The 14,529-nt window shown below is 44.1% G+C and overlaps 1 protein-coding gene across 1 annotated transcript in view; it reads right to left on the bottom strand.

Moving 5' to 3' along the window:
• Positions 1-14,529, bottom strand: part of TRIO (trio Rho guanine nucleotide exchange factor) — a gene marked incomplete in the record, with an annotated part of 1,361,655 nt that overhangs the window by 473,137 nt on the left and 873,989 nt on the right. The window contains 1 exon segment of the mRNA XM_073630705.1: positions 11,565-11,755. Within this exon segment, the coding sequence (XP_073486806.1) occupies positions 11,565-11,755 (191 nt within the window).

The raw sequence follows: 14,529 nt of genomic DNA on the forward strand, positions 1-14,529 counted from the left end.
TTGGCAAACAGCCAGAAAAATGTTGAGGTGAAGGGACCATTCCCACGGGAGCAACTGCTGGCGGCTCAAGTAGTCCGCCTGTCAATTCTCTACTCCCGGAATGAAAACTGTCAATAGGCAGGGAACATTCCTTTCTGCCCAAGTTAGAATATGGTTCACCTCCCTCTGTGCTGTGAGACTCTTGGTGCCCCCTTGGTGATTGACATAAGCCACAGCTGTGGCATTGTCGGATTGGATCCTGACAGGACAACCCTGTAACCTGAATGTCCAGGCCTTCAGAGCCAGACGCGCTGCCCGAATCTCTAGGATGTTGATGGGAAAAGTTCTTTGGGTTCTTGACCACTGTCCCTGGACAGTCGTCTTTTCTAGTACTGCTCCCAAACCAGAAAGGCTGGCATCTGTCGTTACCACCTTCCAGTTAACTGGTCTGAAGGATTTTCCATTCAGCAGATTCTGGGTTACCAACCATAACCTGAGGCTCTGGGACATCCTTGGGGACAGCTGCATTGGCAAATATAGAGCTTGAACCATTTTGTTCCAAGCAGACAGGATACTGTTTTGCAACAGTTTCAAATGGAACTGGGCATAAGGAACCACTTTGAATGAAGCCACCATCTTTCCTAACAACCTCATGCAAAGGCGAATGGAGGGATCTCTTTTCGACCTGACCATCTGCACCAGTTCTCTTATGGCGTTGTCTATGATCAGACCCAAGTACTCCAGCCTTTTTAGTGGTTTTAAGGAAGACTTCTCAAGGTTGAGAATCCAACCTAGATTTTTCAGGTATTTGGTTATAATGCGCACGCTTTGCTCCAAACGGGCCACCGACTGGTCTATTAGCAATAGATAGCCAAATTATGCCAGGATTGTTATGCCCTGTGCCCTTAGCCTGGCTAGAGGTGGAGCCAGAACCTTTGTAAATACCCGGGGTGCTGTAGCAAGCCCGAAGGGCAAGGCTACAAACTGAAAATGATGCTGTTCTACCTCGAACTGCAGAAACCTCTGGTGAGCGGGAAATATAGGAACATGCAGATATGCATCCCTGATGTCAATAGACGCCAGAAGTTCTCCTCCTTGTAGGATATACACCACTGACCTGATTGACTCAATGTGAAAAGAGAGGACCTTCAGGAATTGATTTAGATCTTTTAGATCTAGAATGGGTCTGACATCTCCATTCGGTTTTGGTACCGTGAAGAGGTTTGAATAGAACCCCAAACCTTGCTGCTCCGTGGGGATTTGCATGATCACCCCCTGAGCCAGTAATCGGTATAATGCCCGAAACAGAGACTGCCTTTTCCCTGGATCTTTGGGAATGTTTAACCTCCGAAAACGAGGGGGTGGAAACTCCCGAAACTCCAGTTTGTACCCTAGAGCTATCGTGGAGATGACCCATCTGTCCTGAATTTCCTCCTGCCAGACTTCTGAGAACTGCAGAAGTCTTCTCATCACCCTGGCGAGCGGGGCGTCCCTTCATAATGAGGATTTAGAATTCTGCTTTGCAAGTTTCCGCCCCCTGGACTTCTTTTGTGCCTGGGTCTGACCCTGAGGCTTTCCTCTAGACTCTGACGGTGGAGGCCGTCGCGACCGCCTAGAAGCAGATGCCCCTGGCGCTGGAAAAAGAGCCCGCATAAAAGAAAGGCGTTTATTCCTTCCTTTGACTGGCAAAAGAGTACTTTTAACACTTGAAATCTTTTGGATGTATTTGTCCAAATCATCCCCAAATAGCTGATCCCCAAGAAAAGGAAAACCAGTCAGAAGCCTTTCGCATGGTGCTTCAGCTGACCAATTTTTCAACCACAGGATCCTACGCATGTGCACTAGCACAAGCGCAAGGCGAGACGCCTGGTGAATAGAATCTTTAATGGCGTCAATAGCAAAGCATAATGCTTTTGGCAGTTCGGCCAGGTCCCGGGCCTTTTGTACAGGAACCTTCTTAAGGGCCTGTCTAAACGTCTTTCAGGGATTGACAGATGCCTATTGCAGCGACTGCAGGCTGAGTAACTGCACCTGCCAAAGAAAAAGAGGATTTTAACAGGAATTCCAAACTTTTATCTGTTGGATTTTTAAGCATATGAGCATGGTCTACTGGACAAGTTAGACTCTTATTCACACTGGATATAGCAGCGTCAACTGCTAGTACATTCCATTTTTTGGTGAATTTCTCCTCCATGGGGTAAAGTACTGAAAATCTTTTTGGAGGGAGAAAATGCTTATCTGGATGATCTCATTCAGCATCAATAAGCTGTTCTAGTAATGCATGGATGGGAAAAGCATGCAAAGTCTGCAGAGGTATTAAGGAACCCAAGGAAGAAACAGAACTTTCGGCTGACTCAGTTAGGGGCAGCTTGAAAGCAGAACAAACCATTTTCTTAAGACTGTACCAGCAATTTTTCAGATTGCGAGGCTGAAAAGGGTTTATCCACCACTGATTCCTTCAAAGAGGAGTCATGGGATTGTCTTTCCTCCTGATCCCCTGGGGGTAATACCTCATCCTCCACCCACTGCTCCCTTGATAAAGGGTCTGCGGTGGGGGAAGGAGATCTACCATTTCCTTTAGCCCCAATAGAGCGGAGGAAAAAGGCATCTTCAGTCACGTATACAGGGGTTGAGATGTAAAAAACAGCTGCAACACCTACTGGTTCCAATGGCTCACCCTGGCTAGCCACTTCTGGTTTTTCAGGAGAAGATGACAATATGGAGGCATGACTGGAGTCCTCAGCGCCTGGGGATGATGTTTTTGGTACCTTTTTTGAAGTGTTTGCACTGGCCTTTTTGGGAGGCATAGTCCTAAGCACAAAAGCAGAGGCACTATTTAAATGCACTGTTTGCTGAACAATAATCTAGCAAAAGAAATGTTGCTAATAAAAGTTCAGCCTAGCGCTGGGTAAAATGTTTTTCCTCTATTAGGAATGCCTGTATGCAGCCCTTATGTGCCCCACCGCTCCTGTGTCCTGTGTGATTAGCCAGCGTGCTCTCCAGCTATCCAGGGGAGGAGATTCTGCGCCGTGTGCCATGGTGGATGCTACGTCCCGCACACAGCGCCGTGCCCAGGCCCCGCCACCTCCGTACGTCACTCGTCCCCCCTCCTGTTTTAAAATTCAGATAGTCCCCACGCGGGCGGCATTCGGGTCTGTCACTTGGCAGATCCAGCAAGAGGGGAGGGGAGGAGAGGCAGGGCATAATGGTACTACTTGCGCAGAGTGAGGAAACAAACAGAGCAACGGAAGCCCCCTGCCCCCCTCCCCCCCCCCGGGGGGGGTTGCAGGGGCAGCATAAACCATTGTTTTACTACCCAACCCCTTAGTCCCTCCAGAGGGGAGAAGCGCAATTTGGCAAATCTCTTTCCTGCATTAGGAATCCCCACTGAGACAAGCTGCTGCTAAGCCCACACACATGCTGTGACACTGAGTTGAAGTGAGAGACAACAAACTAAGGTATGTGCATTTACTCTCTCTAGTGGAGACTTAAGGCATGACAACATTTTACTCAAGTAAGTTCCTTTCACAGTTCCTAGGCTTCTTCCCTTATCTTATCCTCGCTGCAGGATACTGCTGATGACAGACAGATCCAAACTTAACCCATCACGGCAGGCTACGTTTAGCAAACCTTCAAGCACCGGGTCCCTTTTTATCTGGGTTCCACTCCCTTGGACCTGTACAGCACCCCACCAGGAAAAACTTTAGGTAATGTGAGCATGACCAAAGCACTGGGTCCCGGGGCCCAGCCCTGCAAGGAAAGGCGTTACAGGCAAAACCTCGTTCTTATACGAGGCCCGGATACCATCCACAGTGGCACTTTGGATGGATCCGGTCTGTGGAGGCTATTTAAATCCAGTAAGGATCCCTCCAGCGGAGCTCTTCAGAGCACATCTTCACTCGTGGCCAACACCTTAGACACTGGCAATAAAACGGAGGTACTCCTGGTAGGAGGAGGGGTTATATAGGGAGTGAACTTCCTGTCTTGGGTGTGCCAGTGTCCATCACCTGAAGGTGCCTATATACCCATATACAGTGGGGACAGAAAGTATTCAGACCCCCTTAAATTTTTCACTCTGTTATATTGCAGCCATTTGCTAAAATCATTTAAGTTAATTTTTTTCCCTCATTAATGTACACACAGCACCACATGTTGACAGAAAAACACAGAATTGTTTACATTTTTGCAGATTTATTAAAAAAGAAAAACTGAAATATCACATGGTCCTAAGTATTCAGACCCTTTGCTGTGACACTCATATATTTAACTCAGGTGCTGTCCATTTCTTCTGATCATCCTTGAGATGGTTCTACACCTTCATTTGAGTCCAGCTGTGTTTGATTATACTGATTGGACTTGATTAGGAAAGCCACACACCTGTCTATATAAGACCTTAGAGCTCACAGTGCAAGTCAGAGCAAATGAGAATCACAAGGTCAAAAAAAAAACGCCTGAAGAGCCCAGAGACAGAATTGTGGCAAGGCACAGATCTGGCCAAGGTTACAAAAAAATTTCTGCTGCACTTAAGGTTCTTAAGAGCACAGTGGCCTCCATAATCCTTAAATGGAAGATGTTTAGGACGACCAGAACCCTTCCTAGAGCTGGCCATCCAGCCAAACTGAGCTATCGGGGGAGAAGAGCCTTGGTGAGAGAGGTAAAGTAGAACCCAAAGATCACTGTGGCTGAGCTCCAGAGATGCAGTCGGGAGATGGGAGAAAGTTGTAGAAAGTCAACCATCACTGCAGCCCTCCACCAGTCGGGGCTTTATGGCAGAGTGGCCCGACGGAAGCCTCTCCTCAGTGCAAGACACATGAAAGCCCTCATGGAGTTTGCTAAAAAAACACCTGAAGAATGCCAAATAAGATTCTCTGGTCTGATGAGACCAAGATAGAACTTTTTGGCCTTAATTCTAAGCGGTATGTGTGGAGAAAACTAGGCACTGCTCATCACCTGTCCAATACAGTCCCAACAGTGAAGCATGGTGGTGGCAGCATCATGCTTTGAGGGTGTTTTTCAGCTGCAGGGAGAGGACGACTGGTTGCAATCGAGGGAGAGATGAATGCGACCAAGTACAGGGATATCCTGGACGAAAACCTTCTCCAGAGTGCTCAGGACCTCAGACTGGGCAGAAGGTTTACCTTCCAACAAGACAATGACCCTAAGCACACAGCTAAAATAACGAATGAGTGGCTTCACAACAACTCCGTGACTGTTCTTGAATGGCCCAGCCAGAGCCCTGACTTAAACCCAGTTGAGCATCTCTGGAGAGACCTAAAAATGGCTGTCCACCAACGTTTACCATCCAACCTGACAGAACTGGAGAAGATCTGCAAGGTTGAATGGCAGAGGATCCCCAAATCCAGGTGTGAAAAACTTGTTGCATTTTTCCCAAAAAGACTCATGGCTGTATTAGATCAAAAGAGCGCTTCTACTAAATACTGAGCAAAGGGTCTGAATACTTGGGGCCATGTGATATTTCAGTTTTTCTTTTTTAATAAATCTGCAAAAATGTCAACAATTCTGTGTTTTTCTGTCAACATGGGGTGCTGTGTATACATTAATGAGGAAAAAAATTAACTTAAATGATTTTAGCAAATGACTGCAATATAATAAATGGTGAAAAATTTAAGGGGGTCTGAATACTTTCCGTCCCCACTGTAGTTAATACTATAGCTCTGTTTCCCGTGATGTACGATAAAGAAATAGTGTTTTTTTTTTTAAATTGTCGCTCTTTTTGTTTATAGCACAAAAAATAAAAACCGCAGAGATGATCAAATGCCACCAAAAGAAAGATCTATTTGTGGGAAAAAAAGGACGTCAAATTTGTTTGGGTACAACGTTGCACGACCGCGCAATTGTAATTTAAAGCGATGCAGTGCCGTATTGCAAAAAATGGCCTGGTCATTGAGTAGCCATATCTTCCGGGGATTAAGTGGTTAAATCTTTTCAGGACATTTAACATCTTCCCCTCCCTCCCAGACTGACAATGCTGCTGTCCAAATCTGCCCCTATTCATTCAGAGTGGTGTCTGTATAATACAGATGGTGTATTATTGGCCAGATCACCAGGAGAAAAAAAGCCTAAGAGAGAAAAAAGCAAATCACAGGTAAAAAAAAAGAAACAGACACTACATCTAATGATTGGTAAGTTGCAATATATTATATATTTGGTAAAAGGTTTAATACCACTTTAAAGTCCGCCATCTGTGTGAAAAAAAAATTCCCCTACTCGCAATCTCTGCAGCAACACTTCTATGCTCACCATGCTCCTGTGGCTTCCAATATGTAGGGCAGACTATAAGACCCCCTCCGCTCTAGGTATGGTGAGCACAAAAGTAGTGCTAAAAACGGCAATCCCAAATACAGAATATACAGCCACTGTCTCGGCACAACAAAGATCTGAGTTGTCACAAGTTATGCGTCATTGAATCTATATCAGCTGGCTTACCTGAAGATAATTGCTTTCAGGCTCTGTGTGCCAGGGAAACCTTTTGGATATTCAAATTGGACACTTTGTCCCCTGATTGCCTCTTGAGGAATTAGAGGTACAGACAAGGGAAACCCCTCCTCCTCAGATACTTTCCTTTTAAGTACAATTTTCTCTTCAGCACAATTCCCTACATTCATATATACATATAACGCTATAAAGGCCTTTGCGTGTTTAAAAACTTTGCATGACAAAAATGTTTTATTTCCTTCTTATTTGGTTTTAATTATTTATTTCTCTAATTACATTTTGAGGTACCAAATTGAAAAAATTCTCCCCCACCCCCCTTTTTTGCTATATGCATAAAAAGGTATTAGCATTATGGTTTTACATGTCACAAGCAATTTACTTTCATATGTGTACGTTGTGTTTTACTGTATAAAACTTTTATATGCCAAAAGGTGGGTGTTTACTATAACCGCTTGGTACAAACTCGGGTAACCTAATGGAGAACTGTCAGCATTCCTGAGTGTGCTGTTTTAGCACCTTCAGTTGCTAGGAGAACCGATCAAGTCAGAGATGTGGTGGACGCTTGGAACTCCCGAGCAGGCTGTCTTTCCACCCCCAACCACCAGGGGCTCTGATCCGGCAATGCCAGCTTGACCTTCTCTTAAATATGAGAGGATAGCTCCTAGCGGTCAGGTTGATTAATAGGAGTGATTGCCTCGAAAACATATCCCCTTCTGCGCATGCTCCAAGAGTGCCGTCACACAAAGGCAGTCCATGTCATCGCAGCTGCTTTCCTGTTGGGCATACAAGTCCGGGACTTTACACTGTGCGCCCTCCATCACATTCCAGGCTGTGAAAGCTGCTGCTGGCCCTGCATCCCAGGTTGCTGAGTCCCGATGTCACCTTGCTTGCTACACTGCCGGACATCTAATTGCTCTTCTAAGTGCAACTTTGCTTTTAGATAAATTGTTGGATATTACTACACTATGGTGGCTCTTATGCCTGTGTTTCTTTCCTTGCTTTCAACCTGAAATGTCTGTCACCATAAGGGTAAACAGCAGTATCTGCACACCCGAAATGTGCAGAGACTTAACCCCATTTTGGCTTCACTGGCCACAGTCGGCATATCCTCATCAGGTTCTTCCTCAGAATCTGGGTCCCACACCAGGCGGACAATGGCTCTGGACCTGTATAGAACAATGCGTTTAACTACACACACTGCACTACATGCCAAGGGGAGTACCCACAGGGGGATTCAGTGCAAAGCAACATTATAGGTTTGCCTCATTTCTTCCACTAGGCAGGGACTGGGTCCAGTCCCCCTGGGGATCTGATGAGCTGTCTACTAAACAAGCAGCTGCCTAAAAATCCTCAGTGGTGTGGTGCAGCTGAGATGAGGAAACATTTTCAAAGGAATTATCTTGGAAGAAATCACCCAGAGTGTGAGGCAAAAAAACAAACCAATAAGCTTCTTTTAGCAGAGAAAAAAGGTCAATCACCTAAGGCAGTGCAGTAGGAACCTAGCCTGTTCAGCATGGAGATGGCCCAGGATAGCATGAAGCCTCCATCCAACATTTTCCTTTTGCAGCACATGGGTGTCTAGATCACTCCTCCATACCCAGAAGAAGCCATTTGCTCAAAACTGGCCTTCTGAAGTGCCACTCAAGGATGCATCAAAGACAGGGCTCACACTACCATTCTTGACACAGCAAGACCTCCTGTTCCTCATTGATGGTAGAGGCATGTCACACCATGACAATGTCATATGGTATCCATAAAAGGAAAACTATTCAGAGGGTTATCAAAGTTAGAGGAAGCACCTGTTCTGGGACTTAAGAATGTAGATTGGGAGATAAAAGTTCTATGATGTGATGATCTTCCAGGAAATGGGAAGCAAAAACTACCCTTTCCACAGGCAACTGACTCACCAGGTAGGGCACTATCCTGTTCCTCGGGGGTATTCAGATTAATCATAGTGTGAGAGGCAAAAAACCTTAACAAAAGACAGTAAGCTTCTCTCAGTAGAGAGAAGATGTTAATCACCTAAGGACAATAGCAAAAAAACAAAGTTAAGTTGGGAGGGGTTATATAGAGGAATGTCTCTGCAGCCTACTCCTCCCCCGTGTCCTACGACCTATAGGTAGCTTCATCTAACAGTCATAATAATTTAGCTTGTATCCTGTACTGTATGATCAGGAAAATCCTACTGAGGGATAGAGGAAGTCATTAACTATCAGAACATCCAAAAACTGTCCAACTACGGGGCAAACAGCCGCTAAGAGGCCCAATTTGAATCAGGATTTGGCACTGCCTGTAACTCAATATTGACCTGAAGAACCAAACGTCCAAAATGGACACCAGATAAGGAAGAACTCCCTACCTGGTTAGGGGAACTGGACAACAAAAGGAGAAGATGGAGACTGAGCCCCATGGCCAAGAACCAAGAAAAAAAGTCAGTCAGTGAGAGACTCAATATGGAGAAAGCACCAAACCATAGACCATAAGCGTGAAGCTGGTCAACCTGATCCAACCAGAAGTGAAGAATGACAATTTCTCTACAGAGAAAAGACTTCTAACCTGAATATGGTCAACAGGGAGAGAGTGAGAGAGCTTCCTTGTGAAACCTGGTACTGAACAGAGGAAACTAAGGATGAAGACCAGGTAGAAGGAAGATCAGCCAATCTAAGTAGGAAGGGCCTAAGCCTCAAAACACCAGATACGAAAATCAAACAAGGATCTCCCTGTGTATAAGCCACAGAGACAAATACCTTATCAGGGAAGAAACACGAGACATCTTGGCTCAAATAAAACACAACAGGTTCTAACAGTGGTTCCTCATGCCACTCAGGGAAACCAAGATGCAATCTCGCAAAGTATATGTAAAGTATATGTAATATACCCCAGCAAGGGTAGGCAAGTAATGGGAGGTTTATTTCCTAATCATTAGGACTACAACCCTGATAAGCTGAGGTTTAAGCTTCATACACTCCCAACAGCATGCAGGCACTACCCTCTTTCTCAGGGGTATTCAGATTAGTCTGCATAAAAACTTGATCTACAACATTGGAGGAAAGGTCTGAGATAAGGAGACTGGAGAGAATCTAGGAGAGGGTGGCAGCGTTGCCAACCGTCAGTATTTTTACTGGCAGCCAGTAAAAAATGGGTACTTTTCTCCTGCCAGTAAATGCCAGTAAGAGGAAAAGGTTGCCAGTAAAAAATATGGCTGTGGCGCTCGGCTCAGAACTGCACATGCGCAGCTCGGGCCTAGAGCTGTCCGAGACCATCCAAGTGCCTGCTAAAGTGTGTTCAGGGGGCGGGTCTGGTGGAGACAGTGTCTAAGCATGTCGTGTGAAGTCATGGTGCAAGGGAGCGGAGTGCGCCCGGAGCCTCGTGTGCAGGTCTGCAGGACGGGATTAAGGCAAGCCAGGAGCAGGACTGTCAGTGCCTGCTTGGACTGGAGGGGACTGAAGTTACCATCTGGCATGGAGAGAGACTGTCATTCTGACTTAGGAGGGGACGTGTCGTGACAGTGATCTGTGCTGCAGCACAGTGTTGTCAGTATCACTGTGAGAGTCAATTTCATGTGTGCATCACCCATTCTAATTTCCTGCCCTCCTGAGTCCTGTCCCTGAGCTACTTACTTACTAAATCGAAAATAAAATTATTAATATGCTTTTTGCCTTAATATCTACCTTAAATCACATTGCTAATTGCATATTGTACTTATTTGTAGCCTAAATACTGGAATTTGTACTTAAAACTGCAATTCTGTAACTTTTGGAACTGCCAGTAAAAACTTGGCTGTGCCAGTAAATTTTGGGTGTCATGTCAGTAAATTTCAATCTGGTAGGTTGGCAAAACTGGAGGGTGGCGCCATCCTGGACCTACAAATCTTTGGCAACTTGAGACCTGAGAGAGAGAGAGGAAACCATAGGTTCTAGTACTGCAGAGACACAGTGATTACAGCATTACAGTATCAATAGGAAGTGAAACGGTGTCTCTTAAATCTGGGTCGATAATAGTCTGTTATTTTTGCAGGATAGTCTCTTCAGGGATTAACAGAGATGACCCAGAATCAGAGTCAGAAATAATCACTGCAATCAAGGGGCCAACGTAGAGTAAACATACCTGGAACACACTGCCATGTAATATGATGTGATTGACTGGTGGTAAAGCAACTAAGCTCATGGTACCAGGCAAGGTCCCAGGTACTCATAAACCCAGACAGTAAAGGTCAAATGGCTTGAGGTGACCACAATCACTGTACACAGACAACAGAAATGGAACAAAGATCTGAGTTCCACATGGCTCTTTGCAAAGTGGGAGCTGCAGTGGGGACATGCTTCCTTGGTGCTAAAAGGCGGGGAAGAGAGCATGGGCCATACACATGAAACTCAACCCAGCAGATGACGTCCATACTCATTTGCTCAGCGTTAACTCCTTACCCGGAAAAAAAAAAACGATGGTCGGTGGTAAATTTAAAGGCACCAGAGATCTGAACAATAAAAAAAGCTCCTGGTGCACAGGCTGACTGGCCAACTCACAGAGCAAGTCTTCAGGGCAATGCCAACAGATCTGGACCTGGAAAGCATGTCACAGCTAACTTGTTACCAGAACGGTTTCTGAAAGGTGTCTTATGTGAAACCCAGTGCCGGTAGGTAACTTCCAAGCAAGTTCAGCCAAGCTGAAGATAGGCCGTTCTGGAGAGCTGCATTTGTACACACCAGCTCCAGCAGCGATGTAGGGAAGAATACAGGCAGGGCTGACAAAAATGTGATCATCTTCCTAGAACACTAACCATGCTGGTGGTAGGAATGGTTTATCCTGAGATGGCCTATTACTTTTGTTTGTCAATGTCCAATTTTCCTGTAGGTAGCAGTATAATCTGACAATTAATGCCTTTTATTTTTTCCTCAATAAACAAGAAATATGAATTTCTGCTTTCATTTTTTTTGTCTGTGTCTGGGAACCAAGACATGTACTTTTTTTTTAATGTCAGAGAGGAAAGGCCACGGAATGTTTAAAAAAAATAATGCATCCCCTTCAGTACATTGAGCATACAAGGGGAGCAAGGAAAAGATCATTTATGTTATAACTTTTCTTAAGAGTCCTTGAGTGTGTCTGTATAACAAAGTATAACTGGTACTTACATATAATTTCATCTTGTAAATATATTTGCTTCTTCCACTGGAATCTTTCACTTCTTTACTGAAGACAAGAGACATTTCAAAAAGAAACAAATGTCTTTCACGGCCTTTCCGTATTAAGGTTTTAGGATCCCACACTTGGAAGGATTCTTGTAAAATCAACTCTCCCTGAGATTCAATGTTCTCATCAAATCCTGGAAATATAAAATAAGATTTAGATGTAATAAAAAAAAAAAGAAATTAGCAGCAATGCTTAGTGACCGCTACAACAGTTTCCACATATGTATTTTTGTTTATATACAATGTACAGTGGGGAAAATAATTTGTTCCCCTGCAGATTTTGTAAATTTACCCACTTACAAAGAAACGAAGGGCCTATGATTTTAATCATTGGTGTATTTTAAATGATAGAGACAGATTATCAATCAAAAATCCAGAAAAAACACATGATACAAATGTTATAAATTGAGTTTCAGTTCATTGAGTAAAATAAGTATTTGATCCTCTACCAACCAACAATAATTCTGGCTCCCACAGACTGGCTATAGTATGTCAATTTAAAGGCTAAATTCACCTTTGTTCACCCTTTTTTTTTTTCTATATTTCTGCTCTATGTACCAATATACATTAATGTACTTATTTTGCAGAAATAACAAAACCATTTATTCTACAAACTCACTTCACTGTCCTCATAGCTGATAAAAAAAAAACAAAAAACATCTAATTACTTCTGCCTTACATCCTGGTCAGACTATACTGTAGGTCATGACACAGGAAGGAGTTGACCAGCTGACCTTATTAGCACACATCTATTACATAGTTGACGGCAGTTCTAAAGGAGATTGTACAAATTGTATAGTGAGCTTTACAGAACCCAGGACATACTTCTCCTGTTTTAAACACTACATCTCTATACACATAGGCTGTTATCTGATCGCTCAGCACACTCCAAATGAACAATCCATTCAAGATGACAGTTAAAGCGGAGGTTCACACAAAAATTGAGCCTCCGTTTTTCGGAACCCTCTCCCCCTCCGTTGTCACATTTGGCACCTTTCAGGGGGGTTGCAGATACCTATCTAAGACAGGTATTTGCACCCACTTCCGGCATAGACTCCTATGGGAGTCTATGCCTCTTCCCGTCCCCACCGCGCTGTCTGCTGGGACACACACGGGTCCCAGAGACAGCGGGGACCAGTTAGGAAGAGCAGCGCGACTCGCGCATGCGCATTAGGGAACCGGGAAGTGAAGCCACAGCGCTTCACTTCCCGATTCCCTTACAGAGAATGGCAGCGGCAGCACCCGAGGACCGAGGGACGATTCGGTCTCGGGTGCCGACATCGCTGGACCCTGGGACAGATGAGTGTCCTTATTTTAAAAGTCAGCAGCTGCAGTATTTTTTCATGGGACTCCCTCATTAAGGTAGAAAATAAAAATTGATGCCTGTGTATTTGAGAACAGTGATCACCTGTTGATTGCATTCCATTTAAAAACATGCACCTGGAAATCGGTGGTAGGTAGGAGGGTAGACAATGCAGGGTGTGTGCTAATGAGGTCAGCTGGTCAACTTCTTCCTGTGTCTTCCTATAGTCTGTCCAGGAAGTAAGGCAGAAGTAATGAAGAATAATGTTTTATCAGCTATGAGGACAGCGAGGTGGGTGTGTAGAATAAATGGAAATCATTGCTATTTCTGCAAAAGAAGTATATTAATGCTATATTGGTACATAGGGGAGCTAAAATTTAGAAAAAAAAAAGTGAACTTAGCCTTTAACGACAACTCATTATGTGTATAAAAGACACCTGTCCACAGAATCCCTTTGTTCTATTCACACATCAACATCCTGGGAGAGCTGTCAAAGGACGTCAGGGACAAAATTGTAGACCTACACAAGGCTGGAATGGGCTACAAGACTAGAGGTCGACCGATATGGGTTTTTCTCTGGCCGATGCCGATATTTAGAAATCGCGGTGGCTGATGGCCGATATGTGATATTGATTTTTTTGGGATGATATATTAGGCCGATTTTTTTTTTTTCTTTTTTTTTTCCCTTCATCTCATAAAATCTAACAGTTAGACCCTTTTCACACTGGGGCGTTTTTCAGGAGCTTTTGGGCTAAAAATAGCGCCTGTAAAGTGCTTGCAAAGCGGCTTCCCTGCAGTCTCAGTGTGAAAGCCCGAGTGCTTTCACACTGAGGCGATGCGCTGGCAGGATGTTAAAAAAAAGTCCTGCAAGCAGCATCTTTGGAGCGGTATATACCGCTCCTCCACCAATCCTGCCCATTGAAATGAATGCGGACCGCTGCCGAAGCGCCTCTAAAGTGTTTTGGCAGCGGCGCTTCAGGGGCGCATTTAACCCCTTCCTCGGCCGCTAGCTGGGTTATAAGCGCCCCGCTAGCAGCCGAATAGTGCCGCTAAAATGACGGTAAAGCGCCGCTAAAACTAGCAGCGTTTTACCGTCAACGCCTGCCCGCTCCAGTGTTGGTGCAACCTTAAGTAATAAGTGATACAGAAAATTTTTTACATTTAAACATTTATTGAACAAAACAAACCTCCAATCAGTTCACTTGTATGTATAATTTAGATTAAAAAAAAAACTATATCTTAAATATTAAATACACAAAAACAGGTAATCAAAACTTTTGGACGAAAAAAAATATGGCTAACTTTACTGCTTAGTTTTTTTTAAATTCATTGGTGTATTTTTAAAAAAAAAATTGCGTTTGAAAGAGTGCTATGCAAATACCAGTGACATAAAATATTGCAACAACCGCTATTTTATTCCCTTGGGTCTCTGCTAAATATAAATATATATATATATATATATATATATATATAATGTTTGTTTGGGGGTTCTAAGTGATTTTCTAGCAGAAAATACAGGATTTTTACTTGTAAGCGTAAGCAACAAGTGTGAGAAAAGATTTAGCCTTTAAATGGTTAAACTGAGAACTCCTACACATGTAGTTC

Source organism: Aquarana catesbeiana, linkage group LG05, assembly GCF_042186555.1.
Source record: "Aquarana catesbeiana isolate 2022-GZ linkage group LG05, ASM4218655v1, whole genome shotgun sequence".
In the NCBI taxonomy this organism is placed as follows: domain Eukaryota; kingdom Metazoa; phylum Chordata; class Amphibia; order Anura; family Ranidae; genus Aquarana; species Aquarana catesbeiana.